Raw genomic sequence first — 21,353 nt, forward strand, 5'->3', positions numbered from 1 at the left:
TTCCCTCTAAATGCATATTCCGTTAGAATATTTGGATGTGGGCTTAATTAGTCTAATTATTGTAATATAATTTTAATACTTATTTATTTATGTGTAAGATTAAACTTCTTCGTAGTTTATATAATGAAATAACAATTTAATCGAAACTTATTGTTTTCATACCAATGCAATTATTATAATCATATTCAAAATAAGTTATGCATATGGTAATTAAATTGCAGGTTAAAGAAGATCCTAATAGAAACGTTATAAACATAGGAATGTATACCTGAATCGGAAAAGAAACTGACTACCTCTTTTAGGAAGAAGATAAAATTCGGATGAAGCAGATAACCTCAATTGTTTAAAACCTCGTGCTGATAACGCGTTAAGAAATGAGAGCACAATAGAACAATATACTAATGGAGATAAAATATATATATGATGGAGAATGATTTTGTTATTTCTTTTCTTGGTGTGTTATTCATAGGGTCAAAAGTTCCCTATTTATAAATTGTACAAATACATTCAAAGGTTATAAGTTAATGTATTTTTTAATTGAGTACATGAATACAAAATACGTTAAATGGACAGACAAATGCATTCCTCTCACTCACATGTATTCATCTCATTTATAACATGGTCGACTTTATGAAAATTTTCCATATATCAAGCGAGCATAGATTCTTTTTGGAGGGAAAATTTAAGACGAACTATACTTTGAATTAAGGTACTTTCAATTGGATTATTCGGGAAAAGGATCCCCAAATTACGCAGCGGGCCCCACATACTCTTCAATGACCTACCTGAGAACTTAACAATCAGAACACAAAGCTCCGAAACCCGGATTCGGATTTAGATCCGGATCCGGATAGGGATCTCACCCTCGACCCGAACCTAACCACGCTCAACAGTTCGTTGAAAATTACGCACTCACTTTATCTCTCTCTTTTCTTTTTTTCTCCCTCTTCAGCTTCTCTCACTGTAGTTTCTCTCTCTGCGCAATTGCCATATCGGCGATTCAAAACCTTACAATTCGGATACCCGAAGGATCCAGTCCAAGCTCAGTTGGTGCAGCTTCGGGATTTCTTGTAAGTGTATTTTTATAAAATTCTGTTCCGTGTGTTATCACCAGCCCTAGTCTCTCTCTGTGGATTTGGGATTTTAACTTTGCAGGCTAATTTACAGTGAATACACAGCTTGAACTATAATTTTGTCATTTTTATATTCAATCTCTGTAATCTGTATTTAGATATCCCATAAGTCTTTCAGATGGTACTGGCGAATTGTAAAAATGGTGCCTTTTTACAATTGACTGCTCTTCTCAGGCTCGGCAATTAACATCGTTAGTTTTTTAGTTGAATGAAACGGACGAAAATGAAGAGAAATGGATATCGAAGTTTCAGGAAGTTGGGTCCATCTAGTTGGGCATTGAGGTAGTTGTTGTTGTTGGAGCTGATTAACGTTAGTATATATTTTTTGCAAAGTTGGACACAAAAGTCCAGCTTTGTTTCCATCCAAACCTGTTGCCTGATCACAGTCAACAACATAAAATTATACTATAAATATTGTAAACAACATAATAATCTGTTGTTAGTAAGTTACTGTTATCACTTATCAGTACATGCTTTTACATTCGGAAACTAACTAGGAGTTGGAAAATTGTTAGTTCTGATTGATATATCTGATTGCTTTATTCCAGAAGGAGAACTGGCGTTTGCCAAACTTTGGAGGAAATGTGTTCCTTGACAGTTTAGTAAAGGTCCCTGTCGATGGATTTTAGGTCTCTCCTTTGTTAAGAGGAAGATCCTGAATTTTATTTATTCTCAACAAGATTTCATTCCTTTCATCAACAAAGGTAATGACGATCCAGGAGTCAGCCCTTTAAGTGGTAAATATAGACCAACGAAAGATATCCCCAGTGGGCACAACAGCATTTTGAGTTGCTCATCATACTAGCCCTAGTTTTGGAAGTGAGGGTCAAAGCTTGTAATCTATGTCTGCTTTGAAGCATTTTGACATCGAGCGGGCGGGTGAGGACTTTCTTAGATGAATAGCATCATCATACTAGCCCTAGTTTTGAGAAAGTGTGGGTGACCATGTCACCTCTTTGAACAAATGACCGATGACGATTTATAATCAAGATTTTATACAATTGCATGTTATTGGGTTGGTGAGATTGCTTGCCCTTGGTAAATAAGAAATCAGTACGACAAGTAGGGCTTTGTTCATTAACCAGTGGTATAGCTTTTTAACTTGACCATAAACTATGGCATATTCAGCACTTGTCCTGATTTTGGTAATGAGCTTGCATAAGGTCAATCTGAGGCTATGCCAGCAGTTTTTGACTGATGCAAGCCAAAGGAAATGCTCACTTAAGTCAAAGCACTAGATATTCTGATGCTTCTCATTCTTCAGAAAAATGGCAGATCCAGTTTAGTTTTGCATGTATCTTCTACCCCCCCGCCGCCTCCTTTTCTTTTACCAGATGGAAACAAGTGCGGTATGCACTAATCCTTAATGTGTTTGAAATTTGAATTGCCTCGTCTTGACGGTTTTATCGAACACTTGTTATCGCGGATGCCTTTTTTTTTTAATACTCTTTATAGCCATTGCTGGTCTTTCTTTTGTCTATGCCATGTCCACTTGGTCAACTACAGGCTCTCTTCTGTGATTACTGACTGAGGAAAAGATGCGAGCTTCAATGCTGTTGATAATTAACATGTACTAGCCATTGATTATGTATTCTATGGATTATATGTATCTGCATGTTTATATAAATTTTAGTTGTGTATTGAAGTAATTCCATCAAACTAAGTTTGAATCTTCAAGTAGTACTGTATGCCTTTTCTTTGTCATCTCAGCTAATATCTGTTGCCACTTAATATGTCTCTACTTTCACCCAACTGAACTTGGATGAATGTCTTACAGGTTTTTGCAGTTTTAGAGGAGGCAGCTGATTCTTAGCTTCTAAGAATAGTGATCCAAGTTATTATGTTTAAGTTCTGGAATTTACATTGCAATGCCAGATAGAAAAAAGGTTGAGTTTATTGATATCTTGCTATGTTAGTAATTGTATAGCAACATTTAACAATCAAAGGTTTGGGACTTAAATTATCTATGCCTGGCAATGAAGTCAGAGATAGGGTTCACAATTTTTTCGCACAAGACAGCTTGTCACAAGGAGAACAGCATTCCCCGGTAGCGGAGGGGAATTTTCCAGCTCTAAGTAATATTTTGGGGGTTGGAAGCCAGAGACAGACAGGTGGACTGAGTTCCAACACATACAATTTACAGAACTCTGGTAATTTGATATGTTGTCTAAACTTTATTTGGTAGCCAAGTAGCTTGTTGGGCAATTTTCTTACTTTCCTTTGTTTGCAGAAACTACGAGAGCAGGTAGCAGTTATCCATTTAATGTGCAGCGTGGCTTGGAATCTGCACAATCAACCCCATGGAATGAGTTTGCTAAAAGTCAGTCACAAAGTCAGCAGCCAAACTTGAATGGAAACATGTATGGTAATCAGTATTACCAAACAAAGCAGGATGAATCCAGATTTCTGGCTGTGAATACAGGTTCTAATCAATGTAATCTAGCCTCCGGGGCCTCATCTTTTCATGAATTGCAGCGAGGGGCGGGTCTTGAACAGCAGGCAAGGGGACCAGTCAGGTCAGAACCTTCTGGAGGTCCTATTAGTTTTGATCTTTTTGGTGGACAGCAAATGAACCGTCAGCAATCAAACATGCTGCAATCTTTGCAACGGCAGCAGTCTGGGCTTAACGAAATGCAGCAACTGCAACAGCAAGTCATGTTCATGAAGATGCAAGAATTTCAGAGGCAACAGCAACTTCAGCAACTAGATGCCAGTCCACAACATCCATTAAATCAGGTTCCTCCCCTTGCTAAGGTGGCATCTAGTAGCCATTCCCCTGCTTCTGTTAACGGCACTACAAATTCCGGTGCAGCAAATTATGCGCCCGCAACTGAGATTGGCAACACTAATTGGTTGCAACGTGGTTCTCCAGTTCTCCAAGGATCCTCAAACGGATTCAATCCCACAAATTATGGCCAAGCTGCACAACATTTGATGGGTTTGATTCCTCAACACATTGATCAGTCTCTATATGGAACTCCTGTTGCCAATTCAAGAGGAAGCTTGAACCAATTTCTACAGATGGGAACAAAAAAGCCTGCAGTACAGCCAATGCCAACCTTTACTGGTTCATTTCCGGGTAATGAATGTGCTGCATTGTCAGATCAAGTCAGTGGGCCGGATGGGACTTCCATTACTAGACAGGGATTACAAGGTGAAAGTTTTTTAGGTCATACTGTAAGTCAAGCTCAATCTAATGCGATTAATATCAAGAACCTTCAGCAAGCAAATATTATGCAAAAAGGTTCAGCTCTCCAGGATTTCTGCGGCAGATTGGATCTAACCAATCCCTCAGAGACCTCGCAGGAGAAAGCGGCACCAACTTCTTCACCAGAGAATGAAGTTGGTTTAGATCCTACAGAAGAAAGAATTTTGTTTGGTTCAGATGATAGTATATGGAATGCCTTCTCCAAAAGCCCTAATAGGAATGAGGAAGGTGATAATCTGTTTGATAGTGCAGGATTACTAACCGGATTTCCTTCTCTCCAAGGTGGTAGTTGGAGTGCTCTTATGCAGTCTGCTGTTGAAGAAGCTTCTAGCAGTGATGTTGCCCCGCAGGAGGAATGGAGTGGTTTGAATTTTCACAGTGCTGAAATTTCTTCAGGGAATCATAATTTGATGTACAACAATGGGAGACATAAAGCATCTTCTGCTGAAGACAAATTGCCCCCAGCCCCATCCTTGAATTTTTCTGTTCAGCCCTCTGATAGCACCAATATGAATAACAGCTTTCACAACGTCCAGGAGCACAGGTTTCCATATGAGCGAGGCCAGAATATGCAAACGAATTCTCTAAGACTTGCCCAGTCATCAGATGGAGGAAGCAAGTCGTCAGATTTTGGTCCACTGCAGACATCAGTTACTGAAGCAAGCCAGAAATTTAGCAATACTTCACATCCTCTTGACACTGAGATGATTGCAAGAAGGGTTTCTAGTAATTTGACAGCTGAGCTTGGTGGAGCTAGACAACCGTGGATGAATTCAGCTAATTGGGGTGTTCTTGGATCAGCATTACCATCTGGAGATGCAGCGTCAAGTATTTCAAGTGATAACTCATCAAAACGTTTGCAGGTCAACAATCAGAACAAATGCATCCAAGACGAAGTCTTTCATGGTGGTGTGGCATTGAAATCTAGTCCTCGCTGTATTTCTGCAGTTGGTATGGAGCATGCGGGATCATCTGTGGCTAGTCTGCAGGGGAATTCAGAGGTCTTTAGCTTCTATAACTCGGCCACAGTTCCAAACTCAAGTATGATGAAGGGTGCTGAAGAAACCAAACAATCTCTTCAAAATAATAATCAATCTAATTACTGGACAAATGCTGATTTGGTTAAATCTAATGCAAGTGAAAGTTTGGGGGTTTTGCAGCGTCATGTTATGAAAGACAGCCAGGTTTTGCACTCATCACCGGATGTTGGTGACAAAGAGTTTAAAATGTATGAGATGGAGAACAGTGATAAGAAGGATAATTCAAATGACAGCTATCACTCTAACTCACATCCTCATTCTTCTGCTGGTGGGGTTAGGGAAAATGCATTATCAGATGCCAGTGATTCTAGGTGTCTTCTCATGGGGAATCAGAAGTTGTCTAATCAGGGTGGTCTGAAAAATTTGTGGCCTCCGAAGTTTCAGTACCATCCCTTGGGAAACTTGAATGAGGATGCTGATCCTCCTTGTAGCATGAAGCAATCTACTCATTCTCAGTCTGTAGTGCAGCACAATTCCTTGAATAGACAATCAAAGGTTTTTGGTCAGGTTCCTCAGAGTCAGGCAGAATTAGACAAGGTAATATATGTGCTTAATGTAGTATTTTTTGAAGAGCCCTCAGTTCTATAAATCCTTGATCAACAGTAAGAGGTGAATGTTCCTTGATCTACAGGGGCAGTTGCCTGATGTTTTGATGGATGGAAAAGGCTCTCACGAGGTGCATTTGCAGAGCAGGTTTCCTGGTGTATCTAATATTCCTGGCCTTTTCAATAGATCTCTTGACGTACATTCACCTAATAAAGTTGGACAATCTAGGTAGTTAATTTCCTGATTCTCAGAACTTATTAGTAGTAGTATTAGGTACATTTTATAGATCCTGTAAGATTTAGATGTTCTTTTGTACATATCTTTCCGTATACCTTAAAAACCTTGTTGACTGTCAAGTTGAGAAGTATAATCTACCTTCCAATGCTTTCCCCCCCCTTGGTTTCAATGTTTAGACTGTTCTGTTTTTTGCAGTCCAAACATGCTACAGCTTATTCAGAAGGTGGACCAATCGAGAGAGTGTGGTTCTGTGGCACAGTTCGGTCATTCTGAGCACAAAGCATCATCTGAGATGCCTGAAGCAGATGAGTCTGATGAGCCTGTTAGTCATCACCAGAGAAGTCAGTCTTCTGCCCCTCAAGGCTTTGGATTGCAACTTGGCCTTCCATCTGGACGTGCATCAGTCCGAAGCCATTCTTTGTCATCTCAGAGCGCTATCCAAGCAGTTAGCTCTTCGCATTCAAGTCATGCTGCTGTTGACACTGGTGAGAAGAATCAAGGTCTAATTCATCAGGCTCAATCCTTACTTCCACCTTCTGACCTCTCCCAGGAAGGGTTGAAGAATAATAGATTTGGTATTCCAGGAAGTAGCAATAATGAAACTTCTATGTACACAATGCCCGGAAAACTTTCTCCAGCAGTTGAATCTCTTTCTGGTTTTCCCTATATGGGAGGTCAGATTAAAAATCCAAATGTGGTTAGGACAACTGAGCAAGTCTCAACAAATCAATCTGTTAGTGTATCTTTTGATAAACATGTTTCCTGTCATACAGAGAAAGGCGACTCTCACAGAGGATCTGCAAGTGGTCAAACTGTGGAGGCTTCTTTGCCGGATGGGGCAGGCAATACACAAGATAAGAGTGTCCTCCCTGCATGCAAGTCCCAATTAAGTAATGCCAATGGTACAGTGAAAAGTATCTTTACCAATCATGTTTCATCCCAGGAGCCAGTGTCAGTGTCTCAGCCATTAGTGTCCGGCATTGCTCAGCAGGATATGTCTTCAAAAATGTCCTCCAGTATGTGGACTAATTTTCCACCACCTCAGCAACCTTTTGGTGCTCAGTATGACAAGAATCCTTCCCATATCTCCCAATCACATCAGTTGAATATTGTGGAGTCATCGTTGTCTGCTCCAGGGAGGCGAAGTGATCAATACTCCAATAGAGGAGGGAATTTGACTCCCCAGATTGGTACCAGCTCAGTGAATTCCCTGGGGTCTGCTGAAGGGGAAGAACAGCGTGCAGAGGGAAGCTCTCCGCAAGTACCATTGAGAAATGTTGACCTCGTCCAGAAGATGAATGATTCGCAGGGTAGAGAATCTATTGACAAGTATATCCCGGGAGGATCTCCTGCAAATTCTGCATCTATGCAGAGAGATATCGAAGCCTTTGGCCGATCTTTGAAGCCAAATAACTTATCTCATCAGAACTATTCCCTATTAAACCAAATGCGGGCCATGAAACAGGTGGAGATAGATCCAAGCAATAGGGCCTTCAAAAGAATGAAAGTAGCAGACAGCAGTGCAGGTGCTCTGCAAGTTCCTTCTGGGGACACTGGAATGCTAGGATTGTCCGGGCCAGAGAATTTGCATAGAAGCATTTCATCTCAACAAGTGGGGAAAATGACTCCTCAGGATGTACTTGCACTTTGTCAGGATGATTCTCAGAGCGGCGCTCACAGCAATAATACAAATTCTGTTAAGCTTGAGCAAACTCAAAATGGTCCTCAGCTGGAACCTTCCTGGTTTAATCAGTGCAGAACCTTAAAAAACAGGCAGATGTTACAGATGTATGATGCACGTAGAGCTGCTGCAATGAAGACAGTCAAACAACCTTTCACTATTGGGAAGTCATCCAGTAGTTTGCATGCACTTAATACTATGCTGCAAGTCATACCTGCAACTGCTGATCGAAGTTCAATCAGTAATCTTGGGCCAAATTCTATCCCCAGCTCTGCTGCAATTGAGCATTTTTCTTCCCCGCCGACATTGCCAGTGAATGCTGGTCATCAGCACCAAATTTTGAAACCCATGAAGCGGAAACGTGCGACATCTGATCATACTCCTTGGTATAAAGAAGTTTCAGTGGATTCACGGAGCAATCAGACAATCAGGTTCTTATTATGCATTACAATTTCTTTAATAAATCCTCTTGCTTCATGCTGATGTGTGTTTAACTTCCTCTATGCAGCCTGGCAGAAAGAGAGTGGGCTAGAGCTGCTAATAGGCTTACTGAAAAGGTATCATGAACTGACTACTAAAATCCTCTTGTTTTCAAAATTTGATTTACCTTTACTTTTCTAACTACCTGTTATTTTCTACTATCAGGTTGAAGAAGGCATTGATTTTATTGAGGAAGGGGCACTAGGGGTTAAAGCTAAAAGAAGGGTTTTATTGACCACTCAGCTTATGCAGCAACTACTTCGCCCTCCACCTGCAGCAATTCTTTCTGCAGAAGCTAATTCAGAGCATGAGAGTGTGGCTTACTCCATCGCTAGATTGGCATTGGGGGATGCATGCAGCATGGTCTGTATCTCAAATGGTGCTCTGAATATGCCTCATGATGATAAAACACTGTGAGTTTTCTGGTTGTTGCCTGAGATTGTTCAGTCATGTCTATAACTTTGTTGATCTTCTGATCCTAATGATATGTTTGATGTAATTTGTAGACTTCCTGAAAACTGCAATACTTCAGAGAGGGTTAATAAACATTGTTTTGCCAAAGCTGTAGAAGAGTTAATGGGAAGAGCGAGGAGATTAGAAAGTGACTTTTTGAGGTAATGCTTAATGTTTCATTCAGGTTCTTTTTTTTCTCCAACAGCAACATGTGCAGACAAGTGTTGACTGCACACGGCTGGCTATAGCAGATGAGTTTCTATAACATTATATTTAGGATCCAGAGAACACCCTGCACTGTTTTAGGGGCTTTTGGGTGGTGGGAGGGGAAAAAACTAGTTGGAGGTGAAAGAACACCTCTCGAAGGAAATCGCAGTCTCTCGCCATGAAGTCATTGAGTAGGTCTGACTTTTCTGCGGTCAATATCAATATTGAGTGATATTTTCACGTTTTAGGGAGGTAATCATATTTCCTCAATTTGTAGAACTTGAGCTCTTCTGTTGCTTTAGACATTTTCTTCCTGCTTATATTTCTTCTCTTCCCGTTCTGGAATATGATCTTGAGTCACGTTTCTTTTTACAAGTTATTTTTCATTTCTGTTGACTTCTTGCTTCTGGTTTAGCACATCTTAAAACATATAAAGCTGATGAAAATGAGGGCACAAGTACTAAGAGTACTTATTGGTTGGTTGCATAGAAACATGAACTTTTTATTCGGAAATCCACACTTCTGAAGTCTTTAATATCTACTGCCATTTGACTTGTTATTAGTTTTTGGGAGTTCATTTTATCTTTTGAGCTGTTCCACTTCTGTTGATTATATATTCTATCTGCTTTATTGAACTCTGTTTTGATTTCTAATTTGTTGTTCCTATGATCAGACTGGACAAGAGAGCATCCTTATTAGATGCGATAGTAGAAGGGCAAGACCAAGAGAAATTCGCCGTTATCAACCGGTTCGCGAAGTTCCACGGTCGGGGACAATCTGATGGTGCTGAGACCTCATCTTCATCAGGCCCAGCTGCACATACCCATAAACCTTTTCCCCAGAGATACATCACTGCACTTCCTATACCGAAAAATCTCCCTAGTGGGGTACATTGTCTTTCTCTGTGATCACAAATGAATTGATCTTTCCCTGTGCTCTGTCATCAATTACCTCAACTTCTGGTAGAAATTTTTGTCCTAGTCATGTACTAGCACTAGCAAGAAGAAAATAGAACCACACAATCAGTATTGCTGAACATACACTCAATTTTCACCTTAGATGCAATGTAGGCTGTCCAATCCTTTGCATTAAAAAAAAGAAAATATTGTCATTATCAAGAAATATATGATTCAATCCATTTACATCTCTTCGAAGACTAGGGTGCCCCATCATTTTTTGCCAGAAGTGGGGAGAATATATACCCTGTGGTTAAAAGCTGTCGATATGTAGTTGGTCAATGGTGCTGTTATATATGTCACCTCCTTGCAGAATTGTGAAGGTTATTATAATTGCTTTAGGCAGGTCCATGTATTTGTATTGGCATCATCAAGTATAAGTGATGCCTAGGCTCATAATTTATTCTGGTGATGCCTTTCTTTTTTTTTTCTTTTCCGATAAAGGTTAATTATTCTGTTGATGCTTCCCTCAGCCATTTGTAGTTTATAGTTAACAGCTGGAAACAGTGCTAAGCTGTTCAGATTGTTCAGAACATAGTTTAGATGAAAAAGGAGCTTTCAGAACAGCTTGATATTTAATTCTTTCCCTTGTACAGAGGTTTAGATCAATGCCTGTACTTTGCCTTGTATGGTTCTTAATGTGCAACTGCTGGGCAGATTTTTGATAACTTGTTCTGGGACTTCTTATAGTCTAAAATGTTGATGTTTTCTCCTGTTATGTGTTGAATTATACCCTCTTTTCTGAGGGTCCCATCTCGCATCCTCCCCCCTCCCTCCACACAACCACGTTTTGGGAAATAAAGGAGACATGCCTCCCAACCTTATCACAAAGTGAAATTTTGCAACTTTAGGGGACATATTTTCTCTTTTCGGTGTTTTGTTGTCTGTCTCGGAGTGAATAAACAACTGCTTGGTTTGACGCGGGATTTGTCAACAGTAACTTTCCTCCAGCATAGCTTTGACGGTCCAGAAAAGAGGTTGATACACGAACTGAGAGAAACTTTGGTTATATGGTTGATCAAGTACTTGCTTGTGTTCTCTATGTGCTACAGAATGCCCAAATGCGTGTTGAAACTACGAAGAGGTTGAGCATAAGCTGAAGCTGAATAGTAGTAGTTCCAAACTGTAACCTAAGGTTAAGTGAATGCCCAGAATGAGGTGTAACTAAGCAAACCAAAGTTCGATGGGATGTAACTGGAGTAAGCCACGCAATGAACTGTTTAATTTACTTGAACATTTGCTGATTAATAGTTATATCTGAGAATTGCTTGCTTTTTATAATGTGTAAGAACTTAGGGATGAGGTAAAGCAAGAATAATACAAATTAATTCACAAAATTTTTACTATTAAGAATTTTTCTCAAAAGCAATAGAAGATGTAGAAACGTTTCTTTACGAAATGATAAGCATGACGAGTGTTGTAATTTATGCAATTGAAATCGAAGGTATTAATATTAATTCATACCATTTCACATCATAAGGTAGCTTATTCAAATTCTTCAAATTATAATACGAATTAAGTAACTAAACGGTAATTTATTTAACCATCTTACGTGAAAGGAAAACGAAGATTACCGCCTTGCTACTTCAATTACATGCATTGACTTTCTCTTACCGACAAAATTACCAACTTTTACTTCTCTTTTTTTAACCTGTAAAGTTTGCAGAGTATTTCTGCAACGTTGAGAAAAAAGTTCTCCTTGCCCAATGAGAATTTCCAGAATAGACAGTTCACAAAATGAATTACAAACAGTAACTTCATCATAAAGTACATGTCTCGCGACCACATCCTTTTTTTGAGAAATACGATGCTTTTCCTACCTTGTTATACTGGACACCAACCCAACCAGACCAAGGGTTAATATAAGAGGAGTATTCTATCAATGGAACAAGTCTAGCATCTATGCCCCCAAAAAACCCAATAAATAAACAAACAAATAAATAGAAAACTAACATTCATAGTTGCTCTTGCTGCAGAATCTTAGTAGCTTAGTTGGTTGGCTACCTAAACTTTCACCTTATTGGTGGAGGTTCAACCTCACCATGTAATCCCCTTCCCCTACCCCAATATATAATTTCTTTTTTAAAAAATAGCGGCTCTTGCTAGCCTTAGCTTCTTCACTTTCATATACTCCCTCCGTTTCAATTTATGTGAACCTATTTCCTTTTTAGTTCGTGTAAAAAAGAATGACCTCTTTCCTTATTTGGAAACAATTTACCTTTATGCAATGATTTATAGCCACACAAAATGTATGTGCCTCATTTTACACCACAAGTTCAAAAATCTTCTTTCTTTTCTTAAACTCCGTGCCCATTCAAATGGGTTCACATAAATTGAAACGGAGGGAGTACTAAATATGTCAATGTTGGCACTTCACCCGCCAGTTGCTTTAACAGACAAAGACAGCATTAGGCAGTCATTAGCCTGATACTTGGATACATTGCCCGGGAAACAACAGTAGCATTGTTTGTAAGTTGGATGATTCTCCTGGACAAGAACAACTTCACCATCTTAAATCCCAGCTTAGGTCGCTTTTATATCTTTTCAAGCTCTATCGACCTCATTGGCGAATAGACCCATCACCATTACATGTATATATACATGCCTCGACCAAATGAGTTGGGGCTATCCATGCTAATCTTTTGTATCCATTCTGCTCTGCTCAGGTGCAATAGATACATCCAGATAAGGATGAAGATAAAAATCTTAGAAGCTTGAAGATCAGCTCAATGCTTCATCAGGCATATGGATGAGCTCAAGCTTGATCTTGGAATTACAACGTTAAAATTTAAAGAGTTTTTTCACCCTTGTTCACCTACCTGTGTAGTTGAGGCTTCAAGATATGGTAACATGCATCTCCTCACCTACCATAGCAAATAATTCACCTATCCTGTCAAGAAACACTAATCTGTTACAACATGATATACAAGGGTAAATATCTCATTCTAGACGAAGTTACAACATTATATGACTTGTGAACACCAATACCAATAGAAGCCAAAAAACGCAGAAGTAGCTTCAGAATCAAAGATCAAAAAACTTAAAGTGCCACAGAATCACTTTACCTGAATCTATCGACATTGACTTCTGCAAGCCAGGTTGTTAAGTAAACCTACAATTCAAATATTTAATGAGTACATAATGAAAGTGGAAACACCAACTGGAGGTTGGTAAATTTTTCCGTCCAATAAGACAATGATGGATTTTTCTAATCTGATCATCAGCAATTGTATACGTATTTCACTCCACCATTATAAACTATTACCTTGACAATAAAACATGATTCAGTGTCATCAGTCATCCTAAAGAAAAAAAAACTTCTTGAAAAAGAAAACATGATTTAATGAGTTGAAACAATGCATAGAAGAGACAGGAAAGCCTGTCTTGAACTTAAAGAAAAAAAAAGTTATAGATAAGTAATAATATCTCCAATATAGCTATCTTGCAGCAACTTCAAGAGAAATTGGATACCCAAAAAAAAGAGCCAAAAGTTTTTTTACATGGTTAGAAGTAAGACCTTCAGAAAGACAATTTGTGTGTTAGAAGTAAGACCTTCAGAAATTATATGGGATATACATAATTATTGATGGTACCATTAGAGCAACTATGATATCCTACTCAATGTGCCGGCCTAGGGGCTTCTCCCAGAGATGATATATCACTCACCGTCAAGCCTAGAGTCTTTGAAGCACTAGGGATGTGCCTCAGTGTGCTAATAATTTTAAAAACTATAGACACACAGAGGAGTAGGCACAGAAATTTATTCCAAAAAGTATAAATTCTTTATACAACAGGTGACCTGATACCTGGAGAATATTGCTCTCTAATTGATTACTCGATTGCATGGGGGAAGTCCGAGAATTGCAGCTCTCTAGCCTGGGCACGAGTTGCTTAAGAACCTCATTTGAGTTTGAATTGCATTTGAGCAGATCATCAAACTCTCCTACATAGAAATGATCACTCCATTTCAGCCTGTCGACCTGGGAAAATTCCTCGGAACCAATGGAGCATATTTCCATTACAAGCAACCGCTGCACATCACTCAACTTTCAATAAGGCAAAACAAATATGTAGGCCATAGAAGGTTTGTACCAATAAAGTGAAAAATGCCTCACTGTGGCGGAGGAGATGAGAAAATCACCTTTATATTCGTTTCTGACACAAACATCTGGACCAGCTCCAATGCCAGTTTCTCTGAAGTCATTAGAGAGGAAAATTGTAAATATGAAGTGCTAAGCAGATAAGTAGATAAAAGGAGAAGTTAGTTATCAGTTTAAGACCAAAAGGAAGCCAAGGTATAACTCCTTTTACTGATTGTTTAATGGGAAACTCTCCATTCCCGATATGTCAAGGCTATGCATAGATTATCCACCCCTAAAGCAATATTTTATAGTTAACCAAGGAGATTAAGGGTGACTGCAGAATGTCCTCTGGCCAGGCAGAAAAGACTATCATGTGATCACCAAAACCCTACAAACCATGAAGGGGAGAAACCAAAAATCCTGACCACTCAAAACTCAAAATCGAGCTCTAGCAACTTATACCACATTGACAACCAGATTTGCTTAGGTTTTATATGATTACTTCTTTTCTTTTGATAAGTAGGTTTTATATGATTACTTCTGTTGTTGGACCATGATATTCCATTTGAACTCATCTAAGGCCAATATCATTTGTAGTACACTAGAGCAAAAGTTTTAATTTAAGCTATGTGATACCCTTGTACTACTAACTACGCAGACAATAAATTTAATACTCATTGATTAGCTCGGACTACGAATTAACATATGAAAACCTTTTAACAAAACATTGACAAATCTCTGCAGGAATTTCTAGTTGTGGGGACAGTCTGCAACTTGCAAAGGTTTTAAAAACATACCGAAATCAAAGATTGACCAAAAGGTGAAAACAGGAATCCCATCACCATCACCAGTGTCATTCTGATCTCCAGGGAACAAAGAAAACTCAGTAAGTGCACTGCCATTTGTTCCTTTGCGGTAACACCTCATAGATTTAGAAACATTGACCATCTGAGTTACAACAGCCACCTGCAGACAGTTAAATAGTCAGGCAATAAACAGGCATGGCAATTTCATAGAAGTCACTGGAACTAAGAAAGTAAAATGTCAGTATACCAGACTCCTAAACGATCATAGCTTCAATATAGTCATGTAAGGAGTAAGATCCATGCCTAAGCAAGAGCTGATTGACGGAGAGAACAAGAACCGAGTCTCGAAGATAAGTCACTTGGCAATTGGTTTCTGTCAATGAGTGAATGACACACAAACAACTAAGAACTACATACGCACGTCCTGATTCAGTCTTGATTTTTGCACCCTTGACTAAAAAGTACTCAAGAACCCAGCTTCCCAAGATACCAAAACTTTTGCAATTTGTGTACTGACACCTAACGATATATATACAATTCGCAGTAAATACTTTATCTTATAGCTAAAACTTTTTGACCCTACAAATTCACTTACATAACTTTGTCAAATTAGTTATTTAATGTTTTTTGGTCAGATAAGGTTAAAAATGGATAGTCATACAACTATAGGTTGAGATTGTGATCTCAAGGACGTTGGACATTCAAGAACGAGATAAATGCAATTCTGGATGTCAAACAAGCACAGATAAGCATGGAAGACAAACACAGTAAACACTTCAAAAGACCAGTAGAGATGTCTGTTTGTTGCTTTTTACTAAGATTAGCATCAAAGGAATTTGTGCCAGGATATCTAAACAGCAGATATGTCGTTCACTTAGAAATACGTAACACACTACTAGCCTTCCAAATACTTGGGGATTATAGAAGTAACATTGTGCTTAATCAGTCGTTCAAACTGTACATGAGGCATTCATTTAGGGATGTTTCCCTTCCAAACACAGGAGAGGGTCGAATGAAATAGGGAGCATTTGAAAGTAATGAAGTTATAAGACATTTGGAGAAGCCTGAACTATTAAAGAAGATGTTAAGCATTACGTAGGGAGATACCAACAGGTTTAGATGTGTAAATAACACAAAACGATATTCAGGTTCCAAGCAACACAGAAGAAAACCACAGCAGAGAATACATCTATTTGATAAAAAAATGTTTACCAACTTTACTCAGAGTAGCAAGCTAATCATTGACACATTTATGAAGCGAACCAGTAAATATGTAGTGTGCATACCATATCTTTGTAAGATGACAAGAGGTTACTCCTATAAGTCTCCTGAAAAATAAAGACAGCTGTGAGAAATTACTCAGAGTACAGTTTGATTTTGTCAATAAACAGAGATGGGTTTTCCATTCTACTTTACAGACTCATTTCCAGCATACTTGAGCAACTAAATAATGAGGAAAACGTCTGACATGCACTCAGACAATATTTCCAGCACAATCTCGAGCATACTCAATGAGAAATCCAACAACATTAATTTAGCAATGATGGTAGGCTAGAAACCCGTGTTTTAGTTATAGTTTGCACTCTAATTACTGCATTTTACTTGTGTTTGAGCTTAAATGATAGTGAATTGCACTCATTATGTGTTTTATGCCTTGCAAGAAGTGATTCCGAGTTAAAAAGATAATCGGGAGCTAAATCGAACAAGTTAGACCTTTGAAGTCTGAGTAAAAGTCCAAAAAATTAAATCACGATCGCGTTCGGGGGTCGAGAGCCAAGTCTGAATATCAAAACATGACGAAAAAGAATTATTCTGTAAAAAACCCACAGCCGCGCCGCATGGGGCGCCGCTGGGCGCGACGCAGCTGTGCAAAATGGCCAAGCCTGTCATAAACGAGACCCTGTAATTGTCCACTGGCGCGCTGCGTGGGGCGACCGCCCTACGCCGTGCCAGTGTATTTTTCGTAGAGTGTTTTTCCTATTTCGGTTTGGAAAGGGTAGTTTCGTCCGGGCCCACTCCTACATGGTATAAACAGTGACGGAGGCAGAATTTTCGCTAAGGGAGTTCAAAAAGAAAAAAAATTAAAAATCAAATGAGATTTTAGCTAGTGGGAATTGAACCAATGACCTCACAAAGATTTTGAACCCCTTGACCTCTAAGCTATGCTTTTGGGCTATGTCAATGGGATTCAAAACATTATATATAGAGAGTACTTTTGACCTTGGAAGCTTTGGGAGAGCATTGGAGGCTACAAGACACATGATTTCATCATCTTTCCATCAATTCAATACGGGAGTTTGGATTGTAACGTTAGCTTGATGCTTTCTCACTCTTTAATTATATTTGTGATGACTTCCACCATAATTATGGAGCAGTTTACCTTAGGGTTTGACATGATTTGGTGACTTGATTGTTGTTTATGGATTCGACTACTGCTTAATTGCTTGAATTTATTGGAGAAGCTTTAATATAGTTGTGATTTTATTTTTTATAGTGTTTAATAGAAAGAGGAACATCTTATTGAATATTATTACAACGTATGCCTCACTTTATTTTGGTGATTCTTCGAAGTAATCGAGAGAGCTTTTTGAGTTGATGTTTAAATTAAGATTGAGAAATATTCGCGAGAAGTTTCTCTTAGATCATTCCTACCAATAGATTCTTGCAAGTTTCACCGCACTTCACATTAGTTTATTTGAAAGATTTAGATTTAATTGAGAGAGGAGTCTGAATCGAAAGTATAAGCTAATCGCCTATTGAATTCGTGAGAATCGATAGAACCTCAAGAGTGAAATATAACAGTATCATATCCAGAATAACAACCTTGCACCTATCATGTCAAAACCCTTATTTCTCACATTGATAAGAAACCTACTTTGCTAATCTCTAGTTCTTTGCAGTCAATTGTCAATTGATCTACTTTAGTAGTTAATCGTAGTTCGTAATCATTACAATCAAGTTTTGATCATCCTGAATAGCAGTTAAACCAAGAATTACTAGAGCACTGTTTAAATCCAATCCCTGTGGAGACGATAATCATACTATACTATCTTTGACTAGCGAGCATCAATTTTGTGTTGTGTTTTGCGCTCGACAAGCGACAAGAATATTAAGAAATTTGTCGCTTGGAAGGAGCTAATATATTCTCAGCACTTCAAATTCAATAGGTTTTCCATGTAATTATGAGGATACAACAAGGGACATCAACACACATTCTCTCAATCAACTTTATGCAGTGTGCAAATAGCCAGCTTCTAGGATAACTCAAATTGAAGCCAAAACACAGAAGGACAAAGGCAATTACTATAATCACCTGCTGCTTGAACAATTTCCTACATGCTTTTTTACGTATATCAGGCATATCTGTTAAAACACCCAAGTCCATCGCATCCATATACCTGCACCAAATCTTCAAAGGATGTAATTCAAAATCACTGACAAGTCAATATTGTAAATTGTTAGAGTCCTGCACCAGTTGAGGGTATGAGTTGTAGTCTCTTTATATTGTAAATTTTCTTCGCAATGCTTAAAGCTCCACAAAAATTTTGGTGTTTTTTTACTCTTTTTGCTTTTGACTACTCTGCTGAGAACTCATGGTTCTCCTCTGACTACTAACACAATTATATTTGGCGTCATTTTTTTTATTCATACGTTTTGGAAATGCTTTTAACTATAAAAATAGTGAGTTATAGTATCTTCCAGCAAGTTCCTGACTTGCAATTTTATTTAAACGTGTGCTTGAAGTTTACCTTTGGGAGAGATGTGAATTGACTACAGAAGTGGCATATGATCGAGCAGTGGAGGATAAGGAAAACCATTGCGTCCTCAGAGCAGCCAACTTCGACCATTGGTTTCTCAGGTTTCGTTGCGCCGCCGGTCTCCATCGCCGTATATCTTGAGTGGATAACGGCGTCGACGGCGTTGTTGGGGGCGCCGGAGATTTTGCAGCCGGACTTTGAATAGTCCGGTTCGTGGCTTCGTCGGAGGAAACCGGAAAGGTAGAAAGTGTCGGCGACGGCGCCGGAGCAATTGAAGAGAGGAATTTGGACTCCATTGTTGTGACAGACTGATGGCTAAGGTACTAGTAGTAAACAGGTAGAATGTAAAAGGGATCATTTAGCACCTTCAATTTTAGAAAGTTAGCACTTAGATCCCTCGATTAATCAATTGTCATTGTAACACGTCCCTTTTGAAACCTCAAAAAAGAAAATTACAAACATAAGTAACTCCAATTAGAGAAGTAGTAAGTAATAGTTTTCCATTTTAAAAAGAACAATAGATTCAAATTCCTTAGTCCAGTCATCCAATTTTGGCTACTGATTCCTATGTCAATTTTTTTTTATTTTCTAAAATAAATTGAGAAAATTTATTTAAAAAGGGAAAATGGCCAAAATTGCCTCTCACCTATTGAAAATGAAACAACTATAACTTTCGTCTGAATTTGGTCCTAAATATGCCCTCGTTTTTAGCCCAATGGCTCACATCTACCCCTAAAAGTATCGGATTGCCACATCACATTTTAACTAATAAATAATTAAGGGAATCTTACGTAAAAGTCTTAAATATGTCCCAACTTACCAACTTGTACGCTTATCAAAATTAGTCAAACACATATAAAAATTGAAATTTCAAATTAATAAGAATTTTTCTCTTCAAGAATCATAAACAAAGATTTCTTCCATATTTTTAAGTGTGATCAACAACATTAGATGCAAGACGGAAATGAAATTTCAGGATAGGGCATCAAATAAGGTTATGAAATACAAGAAAATATATATACATGATTCCAAAAAATAAGCAAAAAATATCTTTTTTTTTAAATGGGTATGGTTGAAATTCATTGAAAACATATAGATGAGCTAATACACAAAATGCAAGGAAGATTGAAGGTGATTTGATATCAAAATTCGTAGTTAAAATCGAGTTCAATTTTTTTTTCTGCGACACATGTATCAAACATGTATCACGCATACGCATGTATCTCACATACAGGTAGGTATATATGGATATATATGTGATACACATTTGATACAAATATGATACATATGTGATACACAAATGATACACAGTGTGATACATATATCATTTTTTTTTCATATTCATCTTCTACTTCGAATTTTCAATTCGAACCACCTCAAAACTCCACCAAATCATTCAAAAACAGAGATTCAAGCTCCTTAAGATGTACTCAATCTATTCTAATAACACTCACTCAAAAGAAAGTAAAAAACTTTGATATTTTTTTGGCTACAAATAGCTAATTGGCTAATATTAGTAATATTTTATGAATTGGTCAAATATTATAATAAGCTATTTATAAATAGAGTAATGAAAAAGTCGCCTATTTGTTAGATGAGAAATGCAAAACAAAAAAAGATTGCACGCCTAATCAGAAATTGTTATTTTTGTTAACTCAGGTGGGGAATTATGGGTCTCATAACAAACTACATGGGCATTGGTTCCCACTTCCCGGCGAAGCAAGAAAACTTGATGGAATTGTTTAAGCCATCTTTTAGATTTTCAGCTCTTGCAACTTAATTAAAATTTATGGATCAGATTCACTCTTTCAATTACGCAGTTAATATATTTGCTTTGTCATTTCACTACTCAATCTTAGGCTTTATTCACCATTTCATAGCAATACTTTGTAGGGTTAATGTCCAAATATGCCCTTGTACTATACGAAATTGAGCACATTTGTCTTTCGTTAATACTTTAGCTTAAATATGCCCTTACCGTCACATAGTTGGTCCATATATGCCCTTAGAGTTACACAATTGGCCCATATATGCCCTTTTCGAAACGAAATTCACCCAAACTAATTAGTTCTTTCGTTAATTGTATTAAAGTGTATTACAAACACTATTTCCTTTTTATTAGTACTTTTTTTTTTCTTTACCTTTCTCTTTCTTTCTTTTTTTTTCTTTTCCTTTTTCTTTCTCCCTTATCCGTTTCCTCCATTATTGATGTCTTCTCCATTTTCGTCACCAATTTCACTTGACAAAACTCATGAATTCCAATTACTAAGAAAATTCTCCCATAAGGTAATCAAGTTCCAATTTCACTGGCCCTCTAAATAAACGAAATTAAATTGTTCCAAAAATTATAGTTTAAACTTTAAAATAATAAAAGTATCTCAACCTTTAACAATATTCAAAAGACCAAAATATTTAAATTGTTTCCAGAAAGATAATTTAATGATTAAAAGCCTAGAGTTCAAGTTGTAGTGTTATAAATTTGAGTTGTTAGTCTTTTTTCATCTTTTTTCAGCTGGATATTTTCTATTTTTTTTATTAACTATGTAAATTAGGAGTGTACATGGAACGGGTTGGTTCGATTTTTATCAAAATCAGACTAAACCAATTATATCGGTTTGGATTATTCGATTTTGTTGGATTTTTCGGATTTTTTGTTACATAAATATTATTTCAATCTTACTTTGTTAAATTTTTTAGAACTAAATATATGTTCAGTAAAAATTAAAAAATTGACAAACATATGATCTATAAAAATATGCTTATGGG

The 21,353-nt window shown here is 37.7% G+C and overlaps 2 protein-coding genes across 8 annotated transcripts; one reads left to right on the top strand and one right to left on the bottom strand.

Annotated features, from left to right (window-relative positions):
• The first annotated feature begins 902 nt into the window (after nt 1-902).
• Nucleotides 903-10,609, top strand: LOC104106265 (uncharacterized). Of its 3 annotated transcripts, none has more exons than XM_009614766.4 (10): nt 903-1,070; nt 2,911-3,283; nt 3,364-5,918; nt 6,013-6,155; nt 6,360-6,649; nt 6,938-8,276; nt 8,354-8,402; nt 8,491-8,738; nt 8,832-8,939; nt 9,659-10,609. In XM_009614766.4, the coding sequence occupies exons 2-10, from the start codon at nt 3,100-3,102 to the stop codon at nt 9,891-9,893; spliced, it is 5,151 nt and encodes a 1,716-aa protein (XP_009613061.1). In that variant the 5' UTR covers nt 903-1,070; nt 2,911-3,099; the 3' UTR covers nt 9,894-10,609. The 3 variants fall into 3 exon arrangements, with proteins under 3 accessions (XP_009613061.1, XP_009613060.1, XP_070033994.1); XM_070177893.1 differs by having other exon boundaries at nt 904-1,070; nt 2,911-3,019; nt 3,116-3,283; nt 6,360-8,276; XM_009614765.4 differs by having other exon boundaries at nt 6,360-8,276.
• Nucleotides 10,610-11,679: 1,070 nt separating this feature from the next.
• LOC104106266 (uncharacterized) lies at nt 11,680-18,915 on the bottom strand. Of its 5 annotated transcripts, XM_033658691.2 has the most exons (9): nt 18,579-18,915; nt 18,134-18,227; nt 16,116-16,157; nt 14,821-14,989; nt 14,083-14,135; nt 13,748-13,972; nt 13,007-13,053; nt 12,761-12,831; nt 11,680-12,599 (listed from the first exon to the last, which is right to left on the bottom strand). In XM_033658691.2, the coding sequence occupies exons 1-8, from the start codon at nt 18,881-18,883 to the stop codon at nt 12,777-12,779; spliced, it is 990 nt and encodes a 329-aa protein (XP_033514582.1). In that variant the 5' UTR covers nt 18,884-18,915; the 3' UTR covers nt 11,680-12,599; nt 12,761-12,776. The 5 variants fall into 5 exon arrangements, with proteins under 5 accessions (XP_033514582.1, XP_033514581.1, XP_009613063.1 ...); XM_033658690.2 differs by having other exon boundaries at nt 11,680-12,831; XM_009614768.4 differs by having other exon boundaries at nt 11,680-12,831; nt 18,143-18,227; nt 18,579-18,913.
• Between the last annotated feature and the right edge of the window lie 2,438 nt (nt 18,916-21,353).

Source organism: Nicotiana tomentosiformis, chromosome 6, assembly GCF_000390325.3.
Source record: "Nicotiana tomentosiformis chromosome 6, ASM39032v3, whole genome shotgun sequence".
Classification (NCBI taxonomy): Eukaryota; Viridiplantae; Streptophyta; class Magnoliopsida; order Solanales; family Solanaceae; genus Nicotiana; species Nicotiana tomentosiformis.